The sequence below is a fragment of the Podarcis vaucheri genome (assembly GCF_965113315.1).
Source record: "Podarcis vaucheri genome assembly, chromosome: 12".
Taxonomy (NCBI): domain Eukaryota; kingdom Metazoa; phylum Chordata; class Lepidosauria; order Squamata; family Lacertidae; genus Podarcis; species Podarcis vaucheri.
The window spans coordinates 9,751,962-9,765,254 of NC_138750.1; the positions used below are offsets into that span (position 1 = coordinate 9,751,962).

Genomic DNA, 13,293 nt, shown 5'->3' on the forward strand with positions numbered 1-13,293 from the left:
TCCTGCAGGATGTTATTTGCTTTCCTAAGACAACGGGAACCGTACAGTTCTTCCAAAGATGGGAGAGGATGACCAATAATCCTTTGGGCTGTGGTTATGACCTTCTGGAGCACCTTCCTCTCCCTAGCTGTACAACTGGAGAACCAAGCACAAATACAGTATGTAAGAATGCTCTCTATGGAGCCTCGGTAGGACACCAGCAGTCTCTCACTCAGATTGTTCTTCTTTAAAAGTCTGAGGAAATAAATTCTCTGCTGGGCCTTCTTCACCAGAGCAGTGGTATGTGCGCTCCAAGTCATGCCCTGATCGATAGCTACTCCCAAAAACCTGAATTCCGCCACCCTCTCCACCCGTTCCCCGTTGATATACAAGGGCTGAATGTCCGCCTTTTTTTTCCTGTAATCCACCACCAATTCCTTGGTCTTAGCCGTATTAAGAGCCAGATTGTTCTCTCCACACCAAACACAGAGCCGCTCCACCTCGTCCCGATAGGCGGACTCATCCCCTCCTGAAATGAGCCCTACCACCGTAGTGTCATCAGCAAACTTGATGATTTTGTTGCTGGAATAGATGGCTGTACAGTCATACGTATAGATAGTGTAGAGCAGGGGACTCAACACACAACCCTGTGGTGAGCCGGTGTTAAGGCTAAGGGCTGTGGACATGTGTGACCCTACTCTAACCCTCTGGGAACGTTCTGACAAAAAATCCAAAACCCAGAGACAGGTGGAGTTGGAGAGTCCAATCGCCTCTAGCTTGGACACCAGTCTATTTAGTTTAAGGACTAAATCAGAGTATGTTCAGGTAAGGATACACTGTCACTCCTTGGATGCAAAGGATGACAACCTGAATTACCAGTACTTTGTGAATACTTTGTGGGCTGATGTCAATCCAAACTACCTCCACATCAACCTGCCTGTGCACACTGGTTTTCTTCAGAGACCCTCTTCCAGCTGCCCCCATTCACAGGGAGGCTCTTCTGTTGCCTTATTTGCTATTCTTCAGGAGCTTAGAGAAGACCATTCTATTTTCCAGGTTAGGGACAAACCCTACCAATAATTATTAATTACCTATATTCGCTTCCTGAAACCTGATTAGATCAGTGAGAAGAGTAAGGGAAGCAGCTTTTTTAAAAAGGAAAAGTATAAGAAGAAGTGTCAAGGCCATCTTAAATACGGAATGTAGAATTCCAGGGAGGTCTGCAAGAAACAAATACTGCATCCAAAAGACAGGAAGCTCATCCTTGCCGATGAGTTCAACAGCTGACCCTGTCTTTTTACCAAACAGAGGTGCTGTCTCCAGATGAAGGAACTGACCTTGGTACTCATGGGACAGAACAGACATCTTTAGGAAATGGTTTGATATGTCAAAGTTGACTCAAAACATTTGGATGCATCAGGATGAAATTCCAAATGGCACCCTCTCCAAATAAGCTAACGTAAATGAGAATATTCTGCTCTTTAACAGCAGCCCAGATCTATTGCATGAAGCAGTCTATTGCAGTTTACGTAATGACAGGGCCACCCTGATACAGATACTCTTAACCCAAAGAAAAATTCCAGCTGGAAAGACTAATTTGTATGCTAAAAATATAGTAGAAATTTATTTAGTATGGATCAGTAAGACACTTGAAAAATATGTCTTTTCCCCTGCCACTCCCCACCTTAAATCAAAACAAAAGCAAAAAAGTTAGTTGAAAGAAAAAAATAAAACTGTTAACAGAACATGCTGGGAAACGCATGATAACTATAGATTTAATACTTGTCCACATTTTTACAAAACCTAGTAGATTCTTACCAGCTCTTGAGTATCCTGTGTTAATGGCAAAAATGTAGCTTGTAGAATAGAAACTTGGTCAGCACTCAGTTTCTGCCACAGGCTAATCAGCAGAATTACAAGTTGGGTGGCACTTTTTAACTTTGTGAACGCCTGGAACATATTGGCTTCATTTTTTCCAGCTGCATCTGCTAGAGCTATTACCTGCAAGAATTACAAACTTCTGTTAGGTATACTTTTACTGTTCTCAAGCACTCGCTGCTAACATTACATTTGGCTAACTCTGAGTTTTCTTTAGAAGAAGAACCTGATGAACTTTGCTTTCCAAAAACATAAGCCAGATAGAGTTTTGAGTTATTATTTGCCATCTTCTTGTAAGTGAGATAGAATTTAAAATCCATATGGTACTGTGATTAATCTATTAGTACAATCAACATACAAGAGAACCTGCATTGTCTAGATGTATACAATATAGTATGGTATCCCTAAGATTGATCTTCAGTACATTATGTAACATAATAGCCTTTAACAAATTGTAAACACTCGTTTTAAATACCAGCTCTGATGGTAATCCCTGTGTAAACAGTATCCCCTCTGGAGTAATTTCCACAGCATGTCATTTATTTGTAAATTAGGTTATCATCTCAATTTCTTCTGCACAGAAAGAATTAATCCTGTTTATCATAACATTTTCACTAAGTCTATTTATACACATATTGGTTTATACAAAACCGTAGATATTTTTGGCATTTCATCAGTTCACTGATGTTTATAGCACAAGAATGGCTACTGGCATGCAAAGATTTTGAAAAGGAAATTTAAGGTGTGCTGAAGCAAAACGCCAGCTCTTTTCTTTTTATAAAACTGGCAGACTGTTTTATCCCATTCATATACTCAGGAAATCAGTGGAAGAACGCAATCGGAAAGAGAACCAAGGGAAGGGGGACTTTAATCATTGAAAATGTTCTTGTTCTGGTTCCACTTCCTAGACATGGCTATGAAGTAAAACTGAAACACAAAACCTACTGTTGTTTATCTTACAGGAAGGTTATAGACTATGGCACTCCATGTGTGCAACATATTGATTATTGAGGTGCAATGTTTAGAAAGCAATTTAGTTAACAATTTTTATGAAGTGAAATGAGACTGTTAACATCTTGAGCCTCCCCACCCATTTTGTTTCAATCTGCCCACTGGCAGCCAGCAGATCCAGCCCGTATTTGGAGTAGGACTGTTTCTCTCACCAGGAAGTAGGGTTGGTTTTTTCTTTCCTATTTCTAACTTGGTGGACACCTCAAGGAAAGTTCCTTGCCCCCAAGGGAGCAGCTGGACAGCAGATATAGAAGAGATGAATGCAAAAAGTTCTGCCTCCTTAAGTCCTGCTTTCATTTCTGTCTGCCCATTAACAGTCAGCAGCTTTTCAGAGCACCTGAATCTGGGTTGTGGTTCAAGGACCCGACCCCCGCGATGCGGAATGAATACACAAGGACACTTGATATAAGGTTAATGGGCATGGAAAGGCCACAACTTTATTGATTACAGCAGTGGAAAAGGTATTGGCTTAGGCATTGGATCTCTAAAGCAAGTGGGTTTATTCACCAGTAGTTGGAGCCTGTTGATGCTAATCCAACTATAGACTCCCCCCTGATGTCACCGAGGGTCGTGCTATGGCCTCCCGCCAAGCAGGCATCGGACAGAACACACGACCGCCAGATTTCTTTAACGGAATACCCAAAAACTGAAGGCATAGGCGATGGCCACACCTAGCCCTTCGACACACCACAACACATTATTCCAATGCCTAACCTACCCACCAATACCACAAAAGTTGTGACGATTGCTACGAGGTAGGCGAAAAAACCAAAAAGCCTAATGCCAAATGGAAAAACTCCTACCAGGCCCCCTAGACAACCAGGGCGACCAACCTAAGGTCCATAGCAAGGCCAATGACCTAAGCCCTAACTCTAAGGGAGTGGAGGGTGGGTGACTCGCGACGAGACGATGGCGAAGAATGAGGCCGGGGAGAGGCTGGCACCGCAGCAAAAGGCTGCTGAACACGCCCCCTCCGCGGCACCTGGTTGGCTGCCTCCCGAGGGGCGTGGGCACCAGCCAGGTGAGGTGGAGGCAGGGGGCTACACCCCCTGCTAGGGGCGGTGCTCGGGCTCCCGGCCACAACCACTCCCCTCTCTTCCAGGGAGGAGAGTCTTTGCAATTATTTTCTTCTCCTGCAAGTGGTGTCATGTGCTCAGTCCTCATCTGATATGTTTGTTGGCTGTGTGGTGGTGATGAGCATTAGTTAGCCCTAGATAATGACCAGAGGCAAGAGAGTCCCAAACGGCAACCCTCTTTAGGGTTGTACTGTGGTGCGTGCAGGAAATTTGTGGTGTTATTAGGACTATTGCTGTGCATGGTCCATTGATTGTTAGGTCCGGTTTTGGAGCTAAAACTGGGCATGACCAAAGAGAGGGTGCATTTCTGGGTGAGGGAACGGTGTGGCACAATGATATCATGGAACTGGAGTGTTGGAAGGGACCGCAAGGGTCATCTAGTCCAACCCCCCACAATATCAGGTTATTTTGCTTCCCCTAGCTTGGAACCCAATGAGATCAGACCAGGCAGTTAGCTGCTAGCTATTTTGCCAGTTGGTGTGTGTTGGCTGAACTCTTAAAACCTGTACCACTAGTATACTACCGTAATTCTTTTGGCGGAGCTCTTAAACCCATACTACCCTCTAGTGGAGCTACAGAGTTTGTTTGTTTGTTTCATTTTACTACCTTTCTACCTTAACTGTCCTTGGTAGAAGCTGGTAGGCTTCTCAGTGCTGGGGGACGGACGGACACTTGTCTGTTTTTATTATATTGCTTGTTTGTCTTTAGGAATTGCATATTATTTTTTGGTTGGTTTTAACCGTTGCCAGTCTCTCTCAGTGGTGCATAGACACCAAAAGAACAGGGTACACATTTTTACAGAAAATAAAATTGAGCGGATAGGAGCTGTCAATGAATGGGGCAGCCATGAACATTTCCTTTGTCATGGATGGATTAACAGATTAAGCTTGAAGCTGAAGCTCCTTCAAACTTCTACAGCAGGGGTCAGAAAGGTTTATCTTGCCTGGGCCGGATCGGTCCTGCGGAGATCCCTGCGTGGGCTGGATGCACAGATGCAATTTCCGGTGCCGCGGAAGCAAGTCCCCGCGCCACGCTGCACCAGTTTAGTGCAGCACATTAGGGGGCGGCTCAGTTCGGGGGCCAGTTAAACGACCTCTGCGGGCCATTTCCGACCCATGGGCCTTAGGTTGCTGACCCCTGTTCTACAGGTAAGGAGGAACAATTAAGATGGCCCCGTCAAAACTGATTTGCTCAATGGCCCTACAGGAGTATTTGACTGTAAACCAGCAGCTAACACAATTTGTTTGTTTATTTGTTTAAGAGACTATACCTCTGTTTGGCAAATATTAAATATTAATTTAACAGCAATGTAAATATCCAGGTATCCGCTGTGGGTTAAACCACAGAACCTAGGACTTGCTGATCGGAAGGTCGGCAGTTCGAATCCCCACAGTGGGGTGAGCTCCCATTGCTCGGTCCCTGCTCCTGCCAACCTAGCAGTTCGAAAGCATGTCAAAGTGCAAGTAGATAAATAGGTACAGCTCCGGTGGGAAGGTAAACAGCGTTTCCGTGCGCAGCTCTGGTTCGCCAGAAGTGGCTTCGTCATGCTGGCCACATGACCCGGAAGATGTACGCTGGCTCCCTCAGCCAATAAAAGGAGATGAGCGCCGCAACCCCAGAGTCAGCCACGACTGAACCTAATGGTAAGGGGTCCCTTTACCTTTACCTTTAATTACGTATACTAAAATTTATATCTTGCTTTTTCCCTCCGAAGTAAAAAAACAAACCTAACAATAAAATTAACAAGAATCCCATTAAAACTACTAAATGAACATGAGCACTGTTTGCTTCCACAGATGCTTCATAAAGGAGTGTGCATGTTCCCACTGTATTCACAAATTACTGAAGAGGTAAATATATACTTAAGCAACAAAGAAATCTTGATAAGCATTACGAAAAACTATTCCTTCCAAATAAAATAAAGAGCATAAGAGCTCTACGTCCAAATACTGTATGTACTCAAGCCAAATAGTGAGGTAGAGCCTCAGCAAATTGCGCTAAAGGGGAAGGAAGTCTCCAACTCATAAAAATCAGAGCAAAATCAATCCCAAACTTGTAAATGTGCCAGAATTACTCATGTAAATGAATTCTACAGTAAATGAACACAGTTGCATCAAAGTATTGTAATTCTGCTGTTTAGTATTCATGAGTGTTTCACATACATGATGTCAATAATCTTTACAGCACTCCTGCAAGGTAGATCACAGTTGTTTAGCTGAGAAACAGTGTCTTGCTTAGGATTATCTAGTGCAGGCATCCCCAAACTCGGCCCTCCAGATGTTTTTGTGACTACAATTCCCATCATCCCTGACCACTGGTCCTGTTAGCTAGGGATGATGGGAGTTGTAGTCCCAAAACATCTGGAGGGCCGAGTTTGGGGATGCCTGAGCTAGTGAATCAATGTGATACAGTATTTGAACTTCAGTATTTGAACAAAGAATGGTGTCTAACTTTCATTGTGATTTCTCTTACATTTGGTTTTATACGATGTTAATCATATGCAGAGAAGACGCATTGAAATTAATGGACATGACTAACTTAGGCCCATTAATTTCAGTGGGTCAACTCTAAGTAAAACTACTTGGAAAGTAAAACAAACCAATATTCCTGCATTTTTCTTCTCCTTCCCCTTAAAATTTGATATAGAGGTCAAGCTCAAGAGGAGAACTGTGTACCTGGAGGTGTCAGATGCTCACACCCATGTCCAATGTATGTGATGTGGCTCAGCCCAGGAGAGTAAGACTTACACCTGGTGAATTTTATCTTATTTATATACCAATGTTCAGAATAATTATCCAGAGACTTTTACAACGTAATTTAAAACAAAGCCCTGCTGTACAACTAAGCAATGACTTTCCCAATATTTGTGAAGTAAACATGTAAAGGATCACTGCTTTTAATTTGCCCCAAATTAACATTTAGGAATTATTGCTTTATAAACAATTATCCCCAACGTTTTTCTCCTGCAATTTACATGAATAACTCTACAGCTTGAAACTTCTGTACAATTTCACAAGAACAATGCAGATGTCCGTTCCTTGGCCCAGGCTTTTCTTTTTCTCTGTTTCAGTCATAAGGCAGCTTTTATAACAAGAAAGTGTAACATCTGACTTTGCTCTAGCTATGATGGTTGTTGCACAGTGTCCATCAATCCAAACAACAGGACTTAAGTTGTCTACTCATTGAATTTCCTTTGTTTTACCTTAAGTTGCAAAAGTGTTTAAATGAAAGAAAGAACTGAAAATGTTTCTCAAGAGTAATCTATGAGGGGAACATTGTCAGCAATACAAAGATCAGTGAAACAGGCAGCCTATTTGGGCCTTTTTTTAAGCCAATCAAAATTTACTTGCCATTTATAACTTTTTTGTGTATACTTTTCTGGCTGACCAAATTCTCAACTTGCCCATATAAACTTGTCTACAGTAAAGCAGATGCCAGCATGTTTTATATAATATATATATATATCAAAGGGGAGACCCTTATAAAATAAATAAATAAACGGAGACACAATTCAAGAAAAAAATTGCCCTCTTCATCAAGGTTATGCATTAAATTGGCCTATTAACATTTCACATTGCTGCTGGCATGGCTTAACTTCAGAAGTTTTTTTATATATAAAACCCCTGAGGACTTCATCAACTTCACCCCCTAATACTAACACCAACAATGTTTGATCCAAAAATGCTCAGTATATTAAACTTTTTTTGACCTCTTGATGTCTAGATCAAATTATGGATATATTTGAAAATTCTGTTCGGAATTCTGGCTTGCATGCTATATTTTCCTTAACCTTGCAGATATATTGATATTTCAGAAGTTGAAAAATGAAAGAGGAATTAGCCCAGTTGGATTCTTGATTCTGCGTAAAGAAGGGTGAATGGAAGCCCTCCTTCACACAGTGCATAGTTTTGTTCATTTATATATTTATTATTTTACAACGGTGGCTTTGGTGAGCCTGTGTGAAAAGAGCTTTTAAACTCTCTGCCTTGCTTGGGGAGTAAGGCCACTCTTTCTCCCATTCCTCACCTGCCAGCTGCAAGGTGGCGCCAAGGGTTTGGGTATACATGATTTTCATGTATACGTGGAACACTTGGAACCAAACCTCTGCGTAAGATGTGATCGTACTGTACTGCTGAATTGCAACAGTCTTTAAGCAGCACACAGCAAACTCAACAAATACAATAGAGGTAAAATCAATTACAGTGGTACCTCGGGTTACATACGCTTCAGGTTATATACGCCTCAGGTTACAGACTCCGCTAACCCAGAAATAATGCTTCAGGTTAAGAACTTTGCTTCAGGATGAGAACAGAAATCATGCTCCGGCAGTGCGGCAGCAGCAGGAGGCCCCATTAGCTAAAGTGGTGCTTCAAGTTAAGAACAGTTTCAGGTTAAGAACGGACCTCTGGTGTAAAATGAATGAATGTTAGAAAGATGTTGGATAGAAATTAAGCGGTTTCCAGCTGTAATGCTTTAGGAGATAGGAAAAAAGGATTATAAATGGGTAAAAGTTTTATGGTAAGGATTTGCTGAACTAACAAACTGAAATGGAATACAAAGAAGGGAAGTATGAGGAGGTCAGGGGAAATAAGGCTATGGAAGTTATGTTATCAAAAATTAATGTGTGTTTTTAACTGCTTATTATTTTGTATGTTTATTTTTCATTTTTTCTTATATTTAAATTTTTTTTCAATAAATATCTTTTAAAAAAAAGAACGGACCTCTGGAACGAATTAAGTACTTAACCTGAGGTATCACTGTAGAAGCTAACTAAAAAAAATCAGAACTGGAGCTTCTGGACCAGGTGCAAGGGTACAGCACACTGGTATAATAGAGTGTTAAGGTTAGCAATGCATACGTCATAGTGGCCAGAATGTCCCCATTGCTCGGTTGGTGTGCCAGCCATGGCTGGTAAAAGGCACCCTAGTCCTAGCCTGAGGCCTCCTGAGCCTCCAGTGACAAAAATGCCCTTCTGGGAGATAATTTATAATGAAATGAAGAAGGTATTTAAATATACCTTTCAGAAGAAACCAGAGGCCTTCCTCCTGGGCATGGTCGGCCAATTGGTGCGAAGGGAGGATAGAACTTTTTTTATGTAAGCCACAACAGCAGCAAGAATACTCATCGGAAAGTACTGGAAGACACAAGACCCACCCGAGAAGAATGGCAGACGAAAGTGATGGACTATATGGAATTGGCTGAGATGACTGGCAGAATCCGGGACCAAGGAGAAGAGTCGGTGGAAGAAGATTGGAAAAAATTTAAAGTATATCTTCAAAAATATTGTAAAATTAAGGACTGTTAGAAAGGTGTTGGGAAAAGAAAATTAGGTAGTTTTGGTAGATATGAGATAAAGGATTAAGAAAAAATGAGTTGATGAAAGTGATGAAAGAGAGGACGTTAAACTATATTATTTTAAATTAAATTACTTAAATGAAAATAAGGTTGGAAGGATTTGCTGAAAAAACGATTTGAATTACAATACAAAATTGGGAGGTGTGAGGAGGTCAAGGAAATAAGTAAAGGAAGAAAGCTATGTAAAGGTTTAAACTGTTCTTTTTTATTTATTTATTTTTTAATTGAATGGATTTTTATACCTTATTTTTCTTTTTTTTCTGTTACTGCTGTATTCTTTTTTATACTTTGTATTGTTCTTTTCTCTTTTTGAAACCTTGAACTTTGAATAAATATTATATATATTAAAAAAAATGGATCCAGGAGCACCCCTAAACCTGTTCTTTCAGAGGGAGAGGAACCTAATACAGAATAGGTGACTGGTCAGCGTCTCAAAGACATGAAACCACCCACCCTTTGTCCTCCCAGGGTCCAAGCTTAGTTTATTGGACCTCAACAATCCAGCCGTCCATTATGCCCAGACAATGGTCCAGATTATACACAGAGCTGCACGTAATCGGCACACTTTCCCCCCAAACTCCTACTGACCTCTCCCAATGGCTTCATACAGGTGTTGAACAACCTAGTCAACTAAGATTTACTCCGAGTAGACCAACTAAAACGAATAAGCATGTCTTTTCATTTCAATAGGTCTACTCTGACTATAATCAGAGTGTCCCAGAGCTACTTTTTGAACACGACCCTGTAGGCAGGAAAAAGAACCACTGTAAAACAGTGTACCCAATACCCATTGCCTAGAGCCAAGTCCAGGAAGTTACCACGGATTCTATGATTCTATCTGCTTAAAAGTCTTGCTGGTTCTTGAAACAGAGACTCAGCGGGAATAGGTTTTGGTGCTATTTGCTTTGTTTGCCATATGTCAGGAGTGCTCTGATGGTGTTTCCTGCTTGGCAGGGGGTTGGACTTGATGGCCCTTGTGGTCTCTTCCAACTCTATGATTCTATGATTCTACGGTTAATGGTATCAAAATACACTGAGATGCAGCAGCAAATATGTACTCCCCTTTGTCCTGCTTTCAACTCGTGTCATCAGGGAAACCAAGGCTGATTCAGTCCTGAAATTGCGTCTGAACCCAGACTGAAACTAATCCAGATAATCTGTATCCTCTGGATCAGGGGTCAGCAAACCTTTTCAGTCCACTGTCCCTCAGACCTTGCGGGGGGCCGGACTATATTTTCTTTTTTGGGGGGAAACGATTTCCTATGCCCCACAAATAACCCAGAGATGCATTTTAAATAAAAGCACGCATTGTACTCATGTAAGAACATCCTGATTCCCGGGCTGTCTGCGGGCCGGATTTAGAAGGCAATTGGCCCAGATATGGCCCCCAGGCCTTAGTTTTCCTACCCATGCTCTGGATTATGTCTGAACAAAGAATGAGATTTCAGTTAGACTGACGTAAACAAAATATCAATACACAGCATGGCTTGCCTTATACAGGCTATGTGTTCCAAGTAGGGGGGAAATTTTAGAATTTTACTATATGTAACTCTCCTTATCAATGAAAAGACAATGTACGGTTTTTCTATTTCAACCACTCTATTTTTAGAGTTTCATTGGTTCTTTAACACTGCATCAAAAAGAAAGGACAGTCAAACCACTCTACAAAATTAAGAACCTACTCAACTAACCCATTTGAACATATGGGAGCCATACTACTGGTGGGGGGGGGTGTTTTCATTATCTATAACATATTTTTCTCTCTCTGGTGACAGCAAAACTATCTGCTCACTATGCTGGCACATCTTCTTGGCCTCAGACAAGGAAGAATGATATCACCTAGGAGGAGGAGGAGGAGATCCCACATAATCAGGCTGCAGCAAAGCAGTTTGTTTTGCTGGAAACAAATACTCCTTGAATACGGAGCACTTGACTGCAACAATAATCAAAGAACAAACTGAAGAGAAGGAAGATGGAGAATGCATATTCAACTCCAGGTTTATGGGTGTTTTGCTGACACCTTTTCTTTTTGCAATACAGTGGACGCTCGGGTTGTGAACAGGATCCGTGCGGGATGCACGTTTGCAACCCGCAGCGGCGCGTCTGCACATGCGCGGGTTGCCATTTGGCACTTCTGCGCATGCACAAAGCGCGATTTAGCGCTTCTGCGCATACGCGGCCACCAAAGCCCGGAAGCAACCCGTTCCGGTACTTCCAGTTTTTGGCTGGTCCATAACCCCAAAAAACGCAACCTGAAGCGTCTGTAACCCTAGCTATGTCTGTATTTATGTTGCCACATTTAATAAAGACATTTAAACTAGAGCAGAGGGCGACTTCATTCGTATACAACATTATGTATTTCATAATGCTTTGCAAAGTATTTATCTGAACGTGAAAACGCTGTAAACTCCTTACGATACGATTCTTACCCTGTCCTACTGATTTATTCTCAGGTAAGTGGAATTGGTATGACAGGCTTAGTTAGATAAAACACACAAACACACAAGCCTCCTAAGTTTTGAGTGCCAAATCCTCTTCACGCTAGGCTTATTTAAGTTTTCAACATATGTATGCAAACAAAGCAAATAGCACCAAAACCTATTCCCGCTGAGTCTCTGTTTCAAGAACCAGCAAGACTTTTAAGCAGATGAATTCCATGTTTTCAATGTGTAGTTTTAAAAAACATTAATTTGTATGACATGATTTGTAGCACTTCAGCAAAAAGGAAAAGGAACTATAAAGATAGCCATCTGTATATTTTAAATGTATTTTTCAACCAATAATAATGTTATGTGCACTCTGAAGACTTATGTATATTTTAGCCTTGTGATTGTGTCTCCCTCTGATACCCTAACATTCTGTGGCTCAACTGTTTTTAACATTCGGTAGATCCTAAACTCTCACATGTCTTCATTAGGTAATTTTGAGGTTATTCTGTTTTTAAATTCAACTAAGATACTTCCGTGAAGCTAAGGAATCCTCTCCCTATGTAGAAATCACTACCTTGGTTTTGGGTGGCCTTGTTTTGCTTCCAAACCTAAGTGATCACAGGATCACTGAAGTTTGGCATTACCAGGAATAATTGTAACTACTAAACAGAGGATTTTAAGGTTTCTTAGATAAGCTTTTATGTGTATGGTCATCATAAAAATAGGGATGACCAGAAACTGCCTAGAATCAAGGGCAATTTTTTCAATATTGATTTTCCTTTCAAATATTTCTTTAATGCATGAAGTTAGCAAACTATTAATTTACTATTAGTAAATATTTCTGGTTTTTAATTATTGGGATGGAACAATAAACTCAGCCATTTTCTCCGTTGAAAATGGGGAGCTAGGCTTAAAACTGAACAAAAATCTAAGACAAAGCTTTAGTTATGCTTTAAATCAGTTAATAATAATAATAATAATAATAATAATAATAATTTATTATTTATACCCCGCCCATCTGGCTGGGTTTCCCCAGCCACTCTGGGCGGCTTCCAAAAGAATATTAAAATACTATGATACAGTTAAAATATTCTTTTGTTCACTATATTGTGTGCTTACACATTTGTGTTTTTCTTATTTAAAAAAATAAGATATAAATGAAGATGAGGGAGAAAAGGTATAGTCTGACTTCCTAAGAAAACTATTTTTCCAAATTATTAACAAATGTTTTACATTATTTTAGCCAATATTAGCTTTCAAATGAGACTTAATTTCATTCTAGAACAAGACAAAGTGTTCAAATTATATTTAATTAAAAGACTGTACTTCCATATAGCTTAAATTAATTACACAGTCTAGTTAAATTCAATATATTTGTTTTGGCCAAGGATGGATAAAATAAATAAGGTAACTTTGCAACCTCTAGTGCACAGTGGATTGACCAATAAATGTGTCTGATGTGTAACAAAACACATATTTTTTGATGTACCAGAAAACTAAACAAAGCTATTGACCCAAAAGATGTGACAAATACTCTGGCTTGATTGTTGGGTTAATACATTTCC

General features: G+C 40.6%; 1 protein-coding gene and 1 long non-coding RNA gene across 4 annotated transcripts in view; one reads left to right on the top strand and one right to left on the bottom strand.

Annotated features, from left to right (window-relative positions):
- Positions 1 to 13,293, bottom strand: part of BBS9 (Bardet-Biedl syndrome 9) — a gene marked incomplete at its 3' end in the record, with an annotated part of 242,334 nt that overhangs the window by 141,192 nt on the left and 87,849 nt on the right. For all 3 annotated transcript variants that reach the window (XM_082192767.1, XM_082192765.1, XM_082192766.1), the window contains exon 19: positions 1,798 to 1,980. In XM_082192767.1, the coding sequence (XP_082048893.1) occupies positions 1,798 to 1,980 (183 nt within the window). The remainder of the gene's footprint in view (positions 1 to 1,797; positions 1,981 to 13,293) is intronic.
- Positions 1 to 13,293, top strand: part of LOC309515289 — a 235,309-nt gene that overhangs the window by 31,752 nt on the left and 190,264 nt on the right. The window lies entirely within an intron of this gene.